The sequence below is a fragment of the Schistocerca americana genome, chromosome 4 (genome assembly GCF_021461395.2).
Source record: "Schistocerca americana isolate TAMUIC-IGC-003095 chromosome 4, iqSchAmer2.1, whole genome shotgun sequence".
In the NCBI taxonomy this organism is placed as follows: Eukaryota; Metazoa; Arthropoda; class Insecta; order Orthoptera; family Acrididae; genus Schistocerca; species Schistocerca americana.
Genome location: NC_060122.1, coordinates 642,192,410 through 642,212,419, shown reverse-complemented (window position 1 = coordinate 642,212,419; position 20,010 = coordinate 642,192,410). Strand labels below are relative to the sequence as shown.

Here is a 20,010-nt window from a genome sequence, read left to right as displayed (position 1 = left end):
GAAATAGTCCAGACATGAACCCTACAGGGAATCTGTGGACAACTGTTAAGCTGAAGTTGAGGATGATCAACATTACATTGAAGTTACATGATGAAACGCATACAAATATGGCACCATGATGAAGATCAAGAAGATTTATACTCAAGACTCATAGAAACAATGACAAGTCGTGTTGAATTGCTCAATAAGAACAAAAGCATGCACACGAAATACTAATGTGTAAATAATAGATTTCAGCCATCAGTCGTTCATTGGAAGTTTTATTGGCAGATCTAGATTTCAGCAAGCAACTAGCCATTTTCAATGCTAAAAATACAACAGGTACATAGTTAGATGACGTCATAAAAAAGTTGCAATTAATGGCTTAACTCATATGGTTTGTATAATACATACTACTATCCTTTCATGGTCAATGCATGTAGTGCCTGTTGGTCTGGCTTTGTACACGGTTCATGGAATACTAATTTTTGCGGAAGGCGGGCTGTGTGAAGAACACATCGGTTGGTTATATGGCGCCATCTATGTGAACTACATATAAACCTCAATGGAAGTAAACCACTTCAAATCTAATTACATGAAATGGAACGTAAGTAAAATTCTTACATTGTCGTCCGACGTATTCCATCTTTATCGTCAAGTAATAAAATTTCCATGTTCACTGCTTGTGAATCCGTTATTATCATTATTAAAATATCTAAATTACATCAGATGGGCAAAACATTTTAAATTTTTTTAAAAAAGATTTTTTAAATTTATAAAACCTCTGGAGGACACGTGCTGTATGAATCTATTGGTTGATATGGCTAAGATATATTTATTTTTATATTGTATCTCCGTTTATTAAAACATAATAAGTATATTGTTCGTCATATTTACTAAATAATTCAAATGGTTCAAATGGCTCTGAGCACTATGGGACTCAACTGCTGTGGTCATAAGTCCCCTAGAACTTAGAACTACTTAAACCTAACTAACCTAAGGACAGCACACAACACCCAGCCATCACGAGGCAGAGAAAATCCCTGACCCCGCCGGGAATCGAACCCGGGAACCCGGGTGTGGGAAGCGAGAACGCTACCGTACGACCACGAGATGCGGGCACTAAATATTTCATAGATGGCGCTAAACATGAGTCAGATGCATGGTTATTGCAATTTGGCTATACTGCTATAGATATATGCATCTGACTGATGTTTGGCGCCATCTATGAACTATATGACGAACAATATACTTATTGTGTTTTAATAAAGGGAGATATAATAAAAAATAAATGTATCTAAGCCATATCAACCAATAGATGTATGCAGCACGTGTCCTCCAGTGTTTTTATAAATTTAAAAAATGTTTTTTAAAAAAATTAAAAAGTTTTACCCACATGATGTAAATTAAATGTTTTAATAATAATAACGGACTCACAAGGAATGAACATCGAAATTTTATTACTTGACGATAAAGATAGAATACGTCGGACGATTTAAGAATTTTACTTATATTCCATTTCACGTAATTAGATTTGAAGTGGTGTATATGTAGTTCACATAGATGGCGCCATATAACCAACCGATGTGTTCTCCACACGGCCCGCCTCCCGCAAAAATTAGTATTCCATGAACTGTGTACAAAGCCAGACGAACAGGCGTTACATGCATTGACCAAAAAAGGATAGTGATATGTAATATAGAAACCATATGGTTCAAATGGTTCAAATGGCTCTGGGCACTATGGGACTCAACATCTGAGGTCATCAGTCCCCTAGAACTTAGAACTACTTAAACCTAACTAACCTAAGGACATCACACACATCCATTCCCGAGGCAGGATTCGAACCTGCGACCGTAGCAGTCACGTTGTTCCGGACTGAAGTGCCTAGAACCGCACGGCCGGCAGAAACCATATGAGTTAAGCCATTAATTGCAACTTTTGTATGACATCGTCTAACTATGTACCTGTTGTATTCTTAGCATTAAGGATGGCTAGTTGCTAGCTGAAATCTAGATCTGCCAATAAAAATGCCAAAGGATGACTGATAGCTGAAATGTGTTATTTACAAATCAAAGTAACGGTCGCTGCGTGCAGCAGCATCTGAATGTAGCGTAACCTGATGAAGTACTAATGTATTTTAATTTGGCAAATAAATGCTTCTAAACTGTAAAATGTTCTCATTTTTTTAAAAATAATCTTGTGTCTAGTAACTTTCACTCTTCTGTATATCAAACCCTTAATTATTCTGACATGGCACGAAGCACTTCGCTTTGCAGCGAAAATCTTCGCTCGGCCAGTGAAAATGTGATTACTCGTTACAAACCACCTGGAAGCCGTGTGTGTACCGCAGTTTTGAGGGGAACCCCAGACGTGAGTAGTAGCAAATAGGACCAACCACTGCTGGTCAGTGAGTAATCACCGCGACCGGTCGGCGGCGCAGCGACGCACTTCCTCCTGCTCTGACTCAATAAAGGAGATCGCGGCTGCGGCGCGCTCGCTCACTTCCCGAGATGTCCGCCGTGTCGTACCTCCTGCTCGCTGTCGGTGCCGCCGTAGCCGTCCCGGCGGCGGCCTACGTGCCCTCCGACCACGACGTCCGAGGTCTCGAGTCCGAAATGCAACCACAGCCGCAGCCGCAGCTCCTGATCTACTTCCCCAAGACGACGGAGATCGGCTGCTTCGAAGGCGAACAACCGCCCTCCGGAAGCAGAGGCGTCTTCTTCCAGCTGGACAGGCTGCTGGGCCTCGACTACACGTGCAAGTTCATCACGTACAACATGCGCGACTACCGCGGCACCACGGACGCGTACCGCTTCCGCCGGCTGGTGTCCATGTACCCGGAGATCGTGAGGCCGAACCGCAAGCTGCAGTGCGACGCCAGCTCCGGCGACCTGGAGGAGCCGCAGGGTGCCGAGTTCGTGATCCTGCGCGACGGCGTGAGGAGGAGGTGCCGCATGGTGGCCGAAGCCGACTCGCGCGCAGACGCCGGCAAGCTGCAGCTGCTCGAGGGCTACAAGCGCCTGCCGGGCGGCGCGCTGCTGCTGCGCGCCTGGTACGACCTGCCGCCGCTGTCCAGGAGCCGCGGGCTCGGCCGCAGCCGCAGCCGCTACGGCAGGTCCCCACAGCTGTCCAGGGCTCAGGAGGCGGCCAGAAGGCAAGACAGGTCAGACTGATTTTCTTTTGACGTGAGAACGTCAGTCCGTCAGTCGGTCGAAATTTCTTCTCATACTGCTACTCCAGTAGGCCTAGAGTCTTTTCCGGTCCCACCATCTCATCCTTAGTTCTCCCACATTTCTCTTTCCCGATGGCTTCTGGTGTATTTCCGGTTTAGGAGTCTTTGCGGCTATACACGAACTACGGGGTTTTTCCATTTTTATTTGTATTGGATTCCCTTCTGGGCTATTGGTTAGTTCCGTGACTCTTCCCTAACTATTTCGTTTCTATTTCTGTCAACACTAGCGTAGTTTTTCACAGAGTTTAGAAATCTCATTCCTGATGCATCTGGTTACCTTAAATCTTTCGTTCTCAGAGTCCTACTTTCCGCCCCATATAATAAAGTAGAAACTACCATGACTTCATAAAATTTCAGTTTTGTCTCTTTCCTTGATTTACCCTTTGGTGTTCTTGTTGTTCTGCCACACATACGCTGGTTAGTATTAATTGATTTTCTGTACATTCGTATCTTTTTCGTATGATATGATGCATCCTAAACACTCGAGATGTTTTACCTCCCCTATCGGTTTATTATCGAGGACTAGTTTTGTTGCCGCGCGGGATTAGCCGAGCGGTCTCGGGCGCTGCAGTCATCGACTGTGCGGCTGCTCCCGGCGGAGGTTCGAGTCCTCCCTCGGGCATGGGTGTGTGTGTTTGTCCTTAGGATAATTTAGGTTAAGTAGTGTGTAAGCTTAGGGACTGATGACCTTAGCAGTTAAGTCCCATAAGATTTCACACACATTTGGACATCTTTGAACTAGTTTTGTTCGTACCGGGTGAATATCTGAAAGCGCTGTGGTTTTAGTTTTATTTATGGATATATTCGGTTTGTAGCTTGTTGAGATTCCAGACAAAGTTGAGTCCCCCTAGGGGACTTCCTTCTTGTGAGCATGTGGGTGGTAACCACAAAGATCATTCTGACATTTCTTCCACTTACTTGTGTCAGATCTCTGTTTTCTATCTGCCTCCCTTGACAACTCTCTTTTTTCTCCTACCCCAACGTTATTAGATATCGAAGCCCGACGGTATCTTTCATTTTCATTTCCTATCGCTAACTGCGAAGAAACCAACGGTAGTTAGGGGGCAGAGGAATCCTCTGGAACGACTTAACTGGCGGAAGAGGTATCTTGAAAGCAACTTCAAAACGCTGGTGTGGCACCAGTTGCCTGAGACTGCAGTCTTGTGTGCGAGTTGCGTTTGCGAGTGTGTGTGTGTGTGTGTGTGTGTGTGTGTGTGTAGGCCTTACTGGCCGAAAACTTTATTTATGACAATCTTTGTTGTGCCTATCTCCGACTCAGCATCTCCGCTATATGGTGAGTAGCAACTTTCCTTTTCATAATATTGATACTTAAGTTACATATTCATACGAAACACTTTCTATTATTTTATCCCACGGATTTCGAGAGGAATTTACGGCATGGAGCCGAAATGCGAATACAGAAATCTCTCGGCTGATAGTGTGGAAGGCAGACCCATAGGAACACTGTACACCTCAATAAAGTCATCGATTTCCCTCTTTAGACACCTAAAAAAGTACTGTCTTATACAGACTAGGCTTTTAAACAATTAGGTTAAGATTTACTGTCCCAGAATTACATTAAAAATAAAAATCGCTCCCACTAACCAATTGATACCGACGTTTTCAGGTGGTTTATCTAGGTTTTAAGGCAAATTCTGTAAAGGGAAGTCCCTATCCTGATGTCAAGTATTCCCAGTTGGAACTAGCTCTGCTCCATTGTCAGCGTGCTGAAACGTCACTGTGTCTAAAACGGGTCATTACTCGAGCGGACCGCCTTCCTTGATGAATGAGAAGCACTCTGCGGCATTGCCCTCCTACTTAGCCTGCATTTACTGCGATCTCTTGCCCAGCGCATATTCCTAAGAGACTGGAAAAAGTGCAGGTGACACCTGTATGTAAGAAGGGTAAACTATCTCTCTATATCCGGATCCCGGTCCAACTACTGCCGGGTCTGGGTCCTGACGAGTCCTCTCCATGTGGCTCTGTCTTCCCATCACTTTTCATCCTCCACTTGCTGCCAGGTCACTCCTCTCCTTTCCACAGATATTCTCACTCCCATTTTCCACCGTGTTCTTGGGCGCCCTCTAGGTCTTTTCCCATCCATCTTTAGTTCTTCCATAATTGTGGGGAGTCTCGGCCCATGCATCCTCTTAACATGCACATACCATCTTAATCTCTTTTTTTTCAATTTCTTCTCTCATACTTTCTTGTTTAAGGTCCTTTCTAATCTTTACATTCCTTACTCTGTCCATTCTTGTTTTTCCCTTAACTGCTCTGATAAATTTCATTTCCCCTGCTTGCAGTCTGCTCCAGTCCCTTTCTGTCATTGTCCGTGTTTCTCCACCGTAGGTCACAATAGGGAAGCAATAATTCTTATACATCAGGAGTTTTGCTCTTTCTGAAACTCCCTTATTCCAAATCAGGTGTTTTATTGTTTGGTAGAAATTGCCTCCCTTCTGTAACCTCCCATCAATTTCGTTAGTTATTCTTCCATCCCTAGATATTTCACTCCCTAAATAAATGAATCTTTCTACCACTTTGAGGGGGGTCTCCATTCCAGGTACTATTTCCGTTGATCCCTTGCTCTTTTCCAAATACCATTCCTTCACTCTTATCTTCGTTTATTTTTAATCCACGCCTTTTCTTTATTTCCCTCCACGCATCAAGTTGTACTGTACATCTACCTCTTTACCTCTTTATCACCCCATATTACCATATCATCTGCAAAAATGATCTTTTTGTCTTTTTCTTTTACTATATCTTTAACCGCCCTATTCATTCACTTCATCAAAACATTAAAAAATGCAGCAAATAGAATACTTCCTAGCTTAAGTCCTTGTCTTATTTCGAAGTATTCAGAGTTCCCCGTTGGTGTTCTAGTTCTACAATTGTGTCCTCTGTACAATGTCTTTATTAATTAATGTATCCATCATCTATATCTATCTTCTTCATTTCAAGGGTAAACTAATGGACCCGAAAAATTACAGACCAAGAACATTAACATAGATTTCAACACTTTTCTCACTTCGAATATAATAAACTTTGTTGAGACGGGAAAATATGAGTCTACGAATCAGCATGGCTGTAGAAAGCATCTAGTGCGAAACTCAGCTAGCTCTTTTCTAATTTGATTTCCTGCGAACTACGGATGAAGGGCAATAGCCAAATTCATATTCCCAGATTTCCAAAAAGCATTTGCACACTGCAGACTGTTAACGAAGGTACGAGAATACGAAATAGTTCAAATGGCTCTGAGCACTAAGGGACTCAACTGCTGTGGTAATAAGTCCCCTAGAACTTAGAACTACTTAAACCTAACTAACCTAAGGAGATCACACACATCCATGCCCGAGGCAGGATGCGAACCTGCGACCGCAGCGGTCGTGCGTTTCCAGACTGTAGCGCCTTTAACCGCTCGGCCACTCCGGCCGGCACGAAATAGTTTTCGAGATATGTGAGTGGTTTGCAGATTTCTTGAGTGACAGAACCCAGCACGTTGTCCTCGATGGTGAGTGTTCATCGGAGACAAGGCTATCGTCAGGAGTGCCCCAGGGAAGTGTGACAGGATGGCATTTATTTTATACACACATAAATGGTCTGGCGGACAGGGTGAGCAGCACTGTACGGCTGTTTGTTGATGATGCTGTGCTGTACAGCAAGGTGCCGACCGTTCAGTGATTGTGGAAGATGCAAGATGACTAAGGGGAAATTACTGGTTGGTGTGATGAATAGCAGCTCGTTCTAAATGTGGAAACGTGTGCGTCAGTGCAGATAAGTAGGAAAACCAAACTCGTAATACACTGATACGGTATTAGTAGTGTGTCGCTTTACACAGTCACGTCGATTAAAAATCTAGGCGTAACGTTGCAAAGCGATAAGAAATGCACAGGCGTGTCAGGATTGTGGTGGTGAAGGCGAATGGTCTTCGGTTTATTGGGAGAATTTTGGAAAAGTGTGGTTCATCTGTAAAAGAGAACGCATGTGCGACCTATTCTTGAGTACCGCTCCGTTGATTGGGTTCCCCACCGGGTCAGATTAAAGGAAGAAATTCAAGTCATTTAGAGGCGGGCTGCCATGTCTGTTACCGGTAGGTCTGAATAAACATGGAAAAGCTACGGAGATGCTTCGGGAACTTCCTTGAGGGAAGGCGATGTTCTTTACGAGGAACACTACTGAGTTAATTTAGAGGACTGGCATTTGAAATTGACTTCAGAACGATTGTACTGCCGTCGCGTAAGGACCACGAAGATAACATAAAAGAAGTTAGGCATATAGGCAGTCGTTTCCCCATAGCTCTATTTGCAAATGGAGCAGGAAAGCAAAAGACTTGTAGTGGTACACTGTACCCTCTACCATGCACCGTACGGTGGCTTGCGCAATATGTATGCAGATGTAGATGTACTGGAAAAACTTCCCATTATTTTATTTGACACACAACGAATTTCTTTCAGGAGCCACTCTCTTCAGTTCTGGCTACCACTTACACACAACCACTTCGTATATATTTTAATCTCTATGCGAGGATCATTTAATAAATAGTACACATGGTTTAGTATTTATACATCTGTACAGATACTCCATAGGCCAGTTTCCGCTGTACAGCGGAGGGTATAAGTATCACTAATATCCATTTTCTTTTCAATTTCATTAGCGTACTCAGCGAGTCTAAAATGTCTCTCCACATGTTTCCGCATGTACACTAATCTCTTTTACCTAATTCACACAAACACAGCGCGTGATGTATGATGTTGACGCAGTAACTGGTGCACAACATTCTTCGGACTCGCTTTAGCCAAATTTACGCAATAGGATTTTGCTAGATCTACTTCGTATTCCTACTACGTATTCTGATTTAAGTTCCCCAAGCATTTCCGTTACACTGTCACTTGTTCTATACAGACCAATTGCGATCCCAGCATGGAATCTCTGAAATCATTATCTGCTGTTATGGCAACTTGATCACATCTCCCAACACTGCAACAAAACTCTGCTGTCTTGTATGTGATTGACCTCACAGATGCATTTTATTTTCCCAGAACCATCCAAAAGTCCTGTATTAATCTTCGTGAGTAATAGTTTTATGTGACGGTCTCATTCCGTATCGCTGATTAGAATGGCCTCCAAATTTTTATACTCGAGACGTCACCCACTAATCTTGTAGTGGGGCACTGGTATACGGTACCTCCTCAATTTGGGCATTATCTTACATTTATCCACATTTAAGAAGACCTACCATTCATTATCTTAGGTGGAAATTATGTACATATCTTTCTGCATCTGTTTACAATGGTCCAATGCGGATGTTTTCCTGTACAGGACCACATCGCCGCTGACGCTGCCCGATAAATATTTTGCAAGTGTTGAAAACATTAGAACAGAGGTGGACAAGAATTCGGACCGTTAGGCATGCCCGAACACGAGTGCCGTGGCGCTCAACCTCGCTACCCATTTCTCTCACCGCCACAGCAACGTGTCTGTGGGTGAGCGCCGGCCGGAGTGGCCGTGCGGTTCTAGGCGCTACAGTCTGGAACCGAGCGACCGCTACGGTCTCAGGTTCGAATCCTGCCTCGGGCATGGATGTGTGTGATGTCTTTAGGTTAGTTAGGTTTAATTAGTTCTAAGTTCTAGAGGACTCATGACCTCAGAAGTTAAGTCGCATAGTGCTCAGAGCCATTTGAACCATTTGTCGGTGAGAAGGGGGTGGAGGAGGAACCTGCGAATGCACCACATTTAAATGGCAGTGCAGTCGCACTGCTCACGGGCTTGGTTTTATATTGAAACGTCCCATTAGAAAAATTATGATTTACTGTGCTGGTAAACTTCTATGTTATTTGATACAAACACAGCTGAGTAAAACTGAACGTACTCAGACATTTCTCTCTTTACTTATTCTGATCATCACAAAACTGACACACAATATTTTTCTCTTTTTTTATAAAATTTCCTTTTTCTGGCGGACACACGTCCATGTCGTCGGCTTATAGCAACCTCTCAAAACTCTGGCATCTCTCTCTACACATTCTCCACTGCTGGCGGCTCACCTCCAACGGCGCAACGCTACGCCCTGTTCACATCTAACTGCCCAACACTACAATAACAAATATTCCAAAAATGCCAACCAGCCACAGACTGCACACAACACAGTCAGTGATTTTCATAGAGAGCGTTACGTGGCGCTACCAACATAAAAACCTAAACAGCCTACTTACAATTTTCACATTCCTCAACAACATGTGCCACAAACAAAACAAACTATCAACCGTATTTCATTAATTTTGGCGCAATGAATACGTAATATAATTTTTATCTGTTACGGACCGTCAGCATGTGGACAGGCGCTGAAAATTACACAGTTTTCGCACTCAACTTCCATGTAATAGTGACTTATTTAGTTTCGTAACCGAAAAAAGGTTTTTCACACTCATATGTTGGTCGAAATATAATAGTACCTTTGAAACCTCATTATGGAGACGTCGAAACTCTACCTGAGGAATACGACGTAAACGTCCTGCACCGTTTTAACATAAAAGGACTTGCCTTTAAAACGAAAATTATATTACAGATCAATCAATTACCTCAGCACATGCACAGCAGCGCTTTCAGCTGAAAAGGCAAACAGTCTCAAACGCAGATCCCAAACAGATGTAAGATTGCCGTTGTCTTCAAAATGTTCGGAAAAGTGTCCATGTAATTCTTTCAAGGCCACAGTTAATTCTTCTAATCTCACGTTTTCTTTAACACCAGTGACCTTATGGAAGTGGTATGAATTAGTCAGAATTTGTTCCTTGTATCCTCATCAAATCCGAAATAAGTTGTTTTTCACCTTGCAGTGTCTTATTGTTGACAGTGTGCAGTCAAGTCCACATACAACGAGAGGTCTGCAGCCCATTCTGGACGTTGTATTTTTCCATTCCTTTGTTCTTCATAAATTCTTAATCGAAAAATCATTCCAATTACTCTCCTTGACTTAACAAACGTACATACAGTTATATATAGAGCGTCCATACCTTCCTTCACTTCCATCTAAAACTGTGAAATCATGCATGCGACTTCAAAAATTTTCCCATTCGTAGTGACTATTTCTTCACGTACTCAAAGACTGTAAATTTATCGCAAAGTGCTTCTTCATATACAGAGCAATGAATCCCGACTGTTGATTGTTGTAATTTTTCCTCTTTCACTGTCGACTAAACCTGAAAACTTTTTCTACATGATATTGTAATGTCGCTCCATAGAAAATTTGCGCTACCTGTCGATTATGCAATTTCATAATAGGTACTAAGAATTCTCATCCCTCTCTCTGTCATTGCCATTCACTTTTAAAGTCTGATCTGAAAGGTCGTTAGATTACTTGTTTTTGTGTAAACAGGACCTATGAACGTCGTTCATATCACGAACAAGTAGTGAAAGTTTGGTTGGTTGGTTGATCTGAGGAGGGGACCAAACGGCGAGGTTATCGGTCCCATCGGATTAGGGAAGGAAGTCGGCCGTGCCCTTTGAAAGGAACCAGACCGAGAATTGACTAAAGCAGTTTAGGGAAATCGCGGAAATCATGTGTCATCTTTAACTGGAAAATTAATTGGCATTTTATTTCGTAGTGAAGGGTAAACAGTACTGGTACCACACCCAGCATCTAAATCGCACGGTATTCTTATGGGTGACAGAGAAAAACTCATCAGACACTCCTCCACACAAACCCGACTTGAAAGACGTCAGGAGGTGGCGCAAAGGGCGGTCATGAAACCATCCCTTCTCTTGGGGCGTTCATTCACACACATTCCGTGGTATAAAACGGCAGTTCGTTGTGTGATGAGCAACATGATGATGTTCTTGACGACGTTCGACACTGCTGATAGCCCTCGGACGATTCATCCTTCCGCTAAGGACATCGTGGGGCTGCAAACGCTTGAAAGCGATCTGACCCCTTTGGAGTGTAGCACGTACTCAGTTCCTGCTCTGATATACGCGGTGCAGCCACTACGGACCATAAAAAACTATTCGACAAAATTTGAGTGTGATCTTAAGCAGCAATGAGTGTATCTGCTTTTTCAGTCATCAATTTCTGCTTTACCCTGTGATATGATCATGGGAGGGGGGGGGGGGGGGGTTAGGTTGCAGCACTGAAGAATGCGTAAATAATACTGGAAAGAGCTCCTCTAAGAACCCCCTCCCCTCCTCCGAGTTCAGCAACAACCTTGGGGCCACTCACACACCACTGTTAGACAGTTAAGAAAGGTTTCAAGAATGAAATTTTCACTCTGCTGCGTAGTGTGCGCTGATAAGAAACTTCCCAGGAGATTAAAAATGTGTGCCGGACGCCGGCCGCGGTGGTCTAGCGGTTCTAGGCGCTCAGTCCGGAGCCGCGCGACTGCTACAGTCGCAGGTTCGAATCCTGCCTCGGGCATGGATGTGTGTGATGTCCTTAGGTTAGTTAGGTTTAAGTAGTTCTAAGTTCTAGAGGACTCATGACCTCAGAAGTTAAGTCCCATAGTGCTCAGAGCCATTTTAACCATTTTTTTTAGTTAAGCCCATAGTGCGCAGAGCCATGTGAACCATTTTTGTGTGCCGAGCCTTTCGCGGGCAAGTGCTCTACTTAAGAAATGTACCTGTAGAAAGAATTCGACACCTGTTCAGCTGATTGCCACTCCGCTGCTGCTCTAGCCCCCATTTGCGGGTAGACGGAATCTATTGGATGTCGAAGAGTTTGCCTGTACGGCGCGGATCTAGTGCGATATTGATTTATTGGCCAAGGTCAACAGGCTCCAACTGAAGTGCGGACAAGAGCGCTAAAAAAGAAAAGTAGAAATCGCTTGTCGGTTACTGACAGAATCAGTGAGTTTTTATTTATTAAATTTGTAACTCTTACTTCTATATGTTCTCGATGTACTATACTAAAATGCTATTAAAAGAAAGTCATATCGCCGTCGAACTGAAATTTCACGATCCCTAACAAAAACAGACACAGTGTAATCTTCTGATAATTTACACATGCGACACACATAGGGTTATCAATATACACTCCTGGAAATGGAAAAAAGAACACATTGACACCGGTGTGTCAGACCCACCATACTTGCTCCGAACACTGCGAGAGGGCTGTACAAGCAATGATCACACGCACGGCACAGCGGACACACCAGGGACCGCGGTGTTGGCCGTCGAATGGCGCTAGCTGCGCAGCATTTGTGCACCGCCGCCGTCAGTGTCAGCCAGTTTGCCTTGGCATACGGAGCTCCATCGCAGTCTTTAACACTGGTAGCATGCCGCGACAGCGTGGACGTGAACCGTATGTGCAGTTGACGGACTTTGAGCGAGGGCGTATAGTGGGCATGCGGGAGGCCGGGTGGACGTACCGCCGAATTGCTCAACACGTGGGGCGTGAGGTCTCCACAGTACATCGATGTTGTCGCCAGTGGTCGGCGGAAGGTGCACGTGCCCGTCGACCTGGGACCGGACCGCAGCGACGCACGGATGCACGCCAAGACCGTAGGATCCTACACAGTGCCGTAGGGGACCGCACCGCCACTTCCCAGCAAATTAGGGACACTGTTGCTCCTGGGGTATCGGCGAGGACCATTCGCAACCGTCTCCATGAAGCTGGGCTTCGGTCCCGCACACCGTTAGGCCGTCTTCCGCTCACGCCCCAACATCGTGCTGCCCGCCTCCAGTGGTGTCGCGACAGGCGTGAGTGGAGGGACGAATGGAGACGTGTCGTCTTCAGCGATGAGAGTCGCTTCTGCCTTGGTGCCAATGATGGTCGTATGCGTGTTTGGCGCCGTGCAGGTGAGCGCCACAATCAGGACTGCATACGACCGAGGCACACAGGGCCAACACCCGGCATCATGGTGTGGGGAGCGATCTCCTACACTGGCCGTACACCACTGGTGATCGTCGAGGGGACACTGAATAGTGCACGGTACATCCAAACCGTCATCGAACCCATCGTTCTACCATTCCTAGACCGGCAAGGGAACTTGCTGTTCCAACAGGACAATGCACGTCCGCATGTATCCCGTGCCACCCAACGTGCTCTAGAAGGTGTAAGTCAACTACCCTGGCCAGCAAGATCTCCGGATCTGTCCCCCATTGAGCATGTTTGGGACTGGATGAAGCGTCGTCTCACGCGGTCTGCACGTCCAGCACGAACGCTGGTCCAACTGAGGCGCCAGGTGGAAATGGCATGGCAAGCCGTTCCACAGGACTACATCCAGCATCTCTACGATCGTCTCCATGGGAGAATAGCAGCCTGCATCGCTGCGAAAGGTGGATATACACTGTACTAGTGCCGACATTGTGCATGCTCTGTTGCCTGTGTCTATGTGCCTGTGGGTCTGTCAGTGTGATCATGTGATGTATCTGACCCCAGGAATGTGTCAATAAAGTTTCCCCTTCCTGGGACAATGAATTCACGGTGTTCTTATTTCAATTTCCAGGAGTGTAATTTCCTGAAATATGTGTTCTTATCGCCTCACCTTCTTGTCGCCTTACTGTCACCAAGGATACTAATACCAACCTGAATTTCAATACTGATATCTTTCCACACTGGATTTTAAGCCAAGTTCTGAATTTTTTTTTTTTTGTCTTTGATTTGCTCACCGCTTCTACCAAGTCTAGGATACAGAGTAGACGAGAAAGACGTCATCTGTGTCAAACACCTCTTTAAATCGAGAACCTCTCCCTTGGTATTTCATTTTAATTGTTCTCTCTTGTTTCCTTTACGTATTGAATGTTACCCTTTTCTCCTGCTGCTTATATCTGCATAGAACTGTTGATTCATGTTTTGTAATAGATTTTTGATATTTTACTAACATGTGTTTGATTCTCAATACATATTTCGGCCATAGCTTCCATCTTATTTGTAGGTGACAGTTATTAAGATTGATCCAGCATTTCTTCATTCAAATCGCTCCTACGCCATGATAAAAATGATGGCAATAACTGAAGAAAACTTCGTAATCCCAGATCGCTGAAAATCATTTTACTGAATGACCTGTTTCGACAGAGCTATATTGTCGTCATCGGATCTATGACTGCGTAACTCTGTAGACAGCTGTCATCCAATAATTTGCTGTATTTGTGAAGTTTTCTTCAATTATCGCACAGTGCCGGTCGCCCCAGACTGACCACGTCAGGAATGTAAAACTGATTCTGTTGCCCACTTGATATTTCAGAATCAATGACAACATGCATTCGTAATCATTACCGCACCAGCACTGACTTCACTGCGGAAGAAAATGGTCGGCAGGCTATTTCGGAAGCTTGGACTCATTTTCTGACTTAAGTCAGCTTTATGTGGATGGAACAGCGAGGATCTTTCAAACTGGAATGTATTCGTAATGAGTGGCTTACTGTCCACTGGAAGTATTTTTTTCGTGCGAATTGTTAATTATTCCGAGAATGTTCAATTAACGAATTCACTAAGCCACTGGCATCGATAGATATCAGTTGCCCAATGTTGGCGATGAAATGTACTTTTATTGCGGTAAACGTCTGTTCATAGATGTCGATATTGTTTTCTTACAAAAAAAGGGAAAGCAATTACCATCAACGCAAAGACTGGTTTGAACAGCACTCAGCTGTACTATTCACGGTCGTACTGAAGGTGGCATCCGTTGCCTTCTTACAGTCTTTGAACTAACTTACCGAGTCAGTTACAAGAGTACCTACAGTTAATGTGAACCCTAAACAACGGTACAACTTCACATTTTTCACATTAACGAAAAATTGTCAGGATCTGCCGAAAGTAATGACTTGCTGAAAACGGTAAAATACAAGCACATCTTTAGTATTTAGCGAACCTGTGTAATTTCTTTGTGGCCTTAGTTTACTTGTGTCCAACCCATCGGTTATGTAAGAAACAAATTTCATTAAATACAAGTACTGTTGAACGCTAAAGCAACAGCGTAACTACAGAGTAATAGTAATAACAATGAACTTAACCATTTTCTCAAAAACCACCATTTATTCCTCTTTTCCTTGCGTTGTTGTCGCTTCTACGGAGACAACTGCACATAGTCTCACCTCACAGGTCCTGCCGGTTTACTTAGGATACTTTAGGTTAAGTAGTGTGTAAGCTTAGGGACTGATGAACTTAGCAGTTAAGTCTCATAACATTAAAAAAAATTGCTAGTGGCTGCTGATGTCTTTCCCATCATGACGAGTTACGTAACCTCAGATTGATGAGAGACCCGTACACCACGCAGTTTGACGAATCGTGAAATCTGTGCTATGAGTATTTCTGTAGGCTAGTGAGTATTTTTGAAGGATGTAGAAGAGACACTAGTCTAGTGTTTTCTAGACTCGTGAGGAAATTCATCAAGAAATTCACCCTGTCTAGTTTATGGGATCAATAACCTGTCGCGAATAGTCAGTCCCCCTGTCTGACACATTTAATTCCTTTATAATTTATTTCCTTAAATCATACGACTGTGTCATCTTTAACTGGAAAATTAATCGGCATTTTATTTGGTATTGTTAATGTTATTGCACGAGAGAATACTAAGCATACGGTAGACAGGAAGTTACGTTGCAACGTTTTGTCTGGTCAACAAGGCATATGCATTTTTTAATCTGTTTCGTGGGATAATAAGGCATTGTGGCAAAATAAATGTTTTTACTGCCGAAACTTAAAGTACATTCAGTAATGGAACTGGAATATTATTTATAAACTTTTGTGTTCGCAACATGTTACGTTACAGAATATTTTCTTCTTAGTGAAGGTGCTTGGTAGCGGAAAATTGGCTCCTCACTAACTGAATGAAGAAATATGTTTCTTCCGGAGCGTGTTTTCTACTTCAAGTGAACATACTGTTAGTACTGATTCGGTTAATAATTTCCTGATTCCTTTCTGTGAATAATGTGTTAGTGGTAGGGTGATGGTGCATCAGTGTAACCCGCAGTCCTGCTCCTTACAGCGCTGCGGCGGCTGTAGCCAGGATTCATGCAGAGACTCAGAGGAGGAAGCTCAACGGCGGACGCGGCTAGTGGGACCAGCCCCGCAAGATGCGCGGGGACCAGCCAGGATTTCTCATCAACAGGTAAATTACTGTGTTCTATCGAGAGGCTCTTGCACTGCAAAAGTTAGTGACAACGTACATAGAGCGATTATTTTTGCCAGCGTCCCGAAAAATGGAGGCACTCGGGAGTGCAGAAAAGTAATACCTCCGAATTTTTACGTGGAAGCTCTTAATGCATTTTAAATAAAAGAATTGTTACAGGCATTCTACATCGCTATTTTTCACGTCTACGGTTTACAGCCTTCTGCCACTAGATGGGAAGCCGGCCGCTGTGGGCGAACGGTTCTAGGCGCTTCAGTCCGGAACCGCGGTGCTGCTGCGGTCGCAGGTTCGAATCCTGCCTCGGGCATGGATGTGTGTGATGTCCTTAGGTTAGTAACGTTTAAGTAGTTCTAAGTGTAGGGGACTGATGACCTCAGATGTTAAGTCACATATTGCTCAGAGCCATTTGAACTACTAGAGGGGTCCGAAATCTAGCGTATAACGTAGCGGTGCGTGAGCAACTGCCTCCCGTAATCGAGTTTCGATTTTGAAGAATTCGTCCACACACGCAGCATACTCTTCTTCGGCACACAAGCCTTGAGACACCTGCCTACAGTCCCGACTTGGCCCCATCCAATTTTCATCTGTTAGAGACATTCCATGACTTCGCTTTGATAGTGATGAAGCCGTGCACGCAGGGGTGAGGTGCCTCTGTCAACAAAGTCAAACATTCTACAGTGGCGGTATCAATAAGCTCGTCTCTCGTTGGAAGAAATGTGGTCTTCCCCAAGGCGTCAATGTTGAGAAATAAGAGAGCAAGGGAGTAAGGTATGATGAATAAACATGTAGAATGTTAATAATGCGTGTTTTATTTTAGAGAAGCTTTAAGAGGTTTTACATAAGAAATTCGGAGGCATTTATTTTCTGTACGCTCTCGTAGTTTATCAGCTAATATAAATTTAGTATTATGAAACTTTTCCTGAAATACTTTTCTATAGTATAACACAGTGTGAACGATAAACAGTACAGAGAACAGCAGAATAGAAGCTTTAGAAATGCGCTGTAACAGATCAAAGCAGATATTACATTGATAGGTAGAAAAAGTAATGCAGAGGTAAGGGAACTAATCGGAGAAAAATAAAATTTATGGCACAACTTTAAAAGAAGAGGTTGCTTGATAGTATTGATCCTGAGACATCAAAAAATGTCGATCTGGTGACGGACGGAGGTATGTGTGTGAAAAAATAGCAGACCACGGTAAACAATTTCAAATGGATGTAGGCTGCAGGGCTCATGAAAAGATAAATGAGGTCTTACAGGATAGACTAGCTTGGAGTGCCGCTTGAAACCCGTCTTGAGAATGAAGTTCATAACACAGCACACTTGTTCTAAGATAGGGCTGTCTGTTTACACCATATCCCAGTGAAATGGGACTGAGACTGGAGGTTACCGTCTGTGGAATCTGTGGAGAGGACTATAAGCCTGAGCGTTTGTTTTTCAATCAAGGCAGTAGTGGTGGTGGTAGTTCCTATGGGACCAAACTGCTGAGGTCATCGGTCCCTAGACTTACGCACTACTTAATCTTACTTAAACTAACTTACGCTAAGGACAAAACACACAACCATGCCCGAGGGTGGACTCGAAACTCCGATAGGGGGAGTCGAGCGATCCGTGGCAATGCGCCCCAGACCACGTGGCTACCACGCACGACTTCAACCAAGGAAATTCTGCCTAAAATCTTGATGGGCTCAGGGAAATTCGAGCTAATTTTAATTTATCTCGGTGACAATGCGTCCAAGACAGCAATAGGAAAGCCTAGTGTGACTATGTTACTGTATATAGGAAAATGCAGCTCAGTGCACTTTCGTGGCGTTTTGTCGACTTTTGAAATTACAGATACTGTGTACAGCATGTGGTACTTATCGTAGTGAACTCTCGCATGACATCTTCCTGTGGTACACTAGAGGAGGTCAGTCTCTCGAGGCAGAATCTACATGGACACCTTGTACTGCCGCATGCAGCATGCAACGTTCCATTGTACGACGAGCCAGAGATGACTGAGCAGTGCCAGTAGGCTAGAACGTTTAATTATTTTTTTTAAAATCAGCAGTACAGAGCTAGAGAAAATGGGACAAGCTCACTCTTGTAATACTTTTAGAAAAATATTTCGCCAGTGTCGACTGGAACAATCTAAAGCTCCGAATTTTTGAGGGATATAACGTAAGGAGCGAAAGATTATCTACAACTTGTACATCAACAAGATGGCAGTCGTAAGAGTCAAAGGACACGGAAGGACGTCAGTAGTAGAGAACGGATTGAGACAGGGTTGCAATCTAGCTTCCTTGTTAATAGCTCTCTGTATTGGACAAGGCTTCACTGTATGTTGTCTGTGAAAGATTTGAGGTTTTACAGGGATCTGAGAAGAGCTCCTCTAATATGTTCACAAAAGCGTATTCCTAAACTCTTTGTTGACCTTAGCAAGCATGGACCTTCTCTGGTCCCTCTCTATCCATGTTTCTGCGGAACGATTTAGGGTGAACGTGTCTCTCGCACCAATTCCGCAACAGAATAACAAATTTTGGCACGCCCATGTCTCTTTTAGCTGCGAGGGATGCCCAACTGTGACCAGAGAATCGTGCCATAGGAAATGCAATTCCTGTTGAAATGTAAAACTGTGCTACTGTATACTTGTCTCTCACTCATTGGAATGACACCTCATTGTCCGTAGTTACTGTGCTACAGTTCGTAATATATTTGTAACACTATTATTGTGTCCCATGAGGAATTGTCAGTATTCAGGGACCTGACAGGAACAATCACTCGGAGCAAGGACGTCTAGTAAACATGGATCTAAAATAAATACCTTAAGAGCTATGAGCACTTGTTCAGTATACGAGATGTGTTTCGCAGCAGCAAATATGAGGAAGAGCTCTTAGTTCTTAAGGCATTTTTCTGGTTTGTTCCATACTGTCTCTGCCAAGATATGAAAAGCAAAGACCTTGCCTCAGAAGAGATTTCTTTTGCATTATCGAAGACGGAGAAGTGGTCATAGCTCCAAAGACAAGCATTATACAACCCATGTTTACAGGACCTTTTGCTTGAATGATCGTTCCTGTTATGTGCTAAAATATTGATCATTCCTAATGGGATACTCTGTATAAACATAATAATCCTATAAACAGTTCAAAGCTTTATTTTTCTTCCTTACAGGCAACATCGGAGAAAATCCTCAATTCGCACAATATGTCTGGATATTTTCCCAGTTTGGTGTCATACTGAAGTCCATAAAGAGAGGAAATGAGTCTATGATCTGAAGAGCAATTCGTTTTATTGTCTTCATGTGAAGAGTCCAACAAAACAGAAAACCAAAATTTTATATTTGTGTAGTAACAATAAAAAATTTAAACTACAAAACTGAAACAAAAATACCTTTATTTGGCCTGACCACAATCTTACTCTGTACACATCAGTTATTAGTATTCAATTGAATTCTCATATAAATTACTTTGAAAGTTGGACGCAGACATCGCACTGCACCAAATACTATTAAGGAGGAATTGGTTCCAAGTTCCATTCGACTTAACAGCAGTTTCCTGTTCTTTCCTTGAACATCTTGTTAGAACTTTTACCTCCCTTCAAGAAGAATCTGTGCTGTTGCTATGTCTCTAAAGATACTGTTGCCAGAAAGCTAATAAATTTCATGAAGAGAAATAAGATCGTTATGTGCTGATATTGATTAACACGAGAAGATATTACGAAGCCACATATGTTCTGGACGAGAAAATATCGTGACGATGG

General features: G+C 43.5%; 1 protein-coding gene across 1 annotated transcript; it reads left to right on the top strand.

The window, feature by feature from the left end:
- The first annotated feature begins 2,478 nt into the window (after positions 1-2,478).
- Positions 2,479-19,626, top strand: LOC124613029. Its single transcript, XM_047141597.1, has 3 exons — positions 2,479-3,145; positions 16,129-16,251; positions 19,423-19,626. Exons 1-2 carry the CDS (start codon positions 2,493-2,495, stop codon positions 16,196-16,198), a joined length of 723 nt encoding a protein of 240 aa, XP_046997553.1. The 5' UTR covers positions 2,479-2,492; the 3' UTR covers positions 16,199-16,251; positions 19,423-19,626.
- The last annotated feature ends 384 nt before the right edge of the window (positions 19,627-20,010 follow it).

Bases quoted from the DNA above. Each gene is read 5' to 3' on its own strand.
- LOC124613029 (XM_047141597.1), top strand. From the start codon at position 2,493: ATGTCCGCCGTGTCGTACCTCCTGCTCGCTGTCGGTGCCGCCGTAGCC. The intron at 3,146-16,128 runs GTCAGACTGATT...TGCTCCTTACAG, and splicing joins GCGGCCAGAAGGCAAGACAG to CGCTGCGGCGGCTGTAGCCA.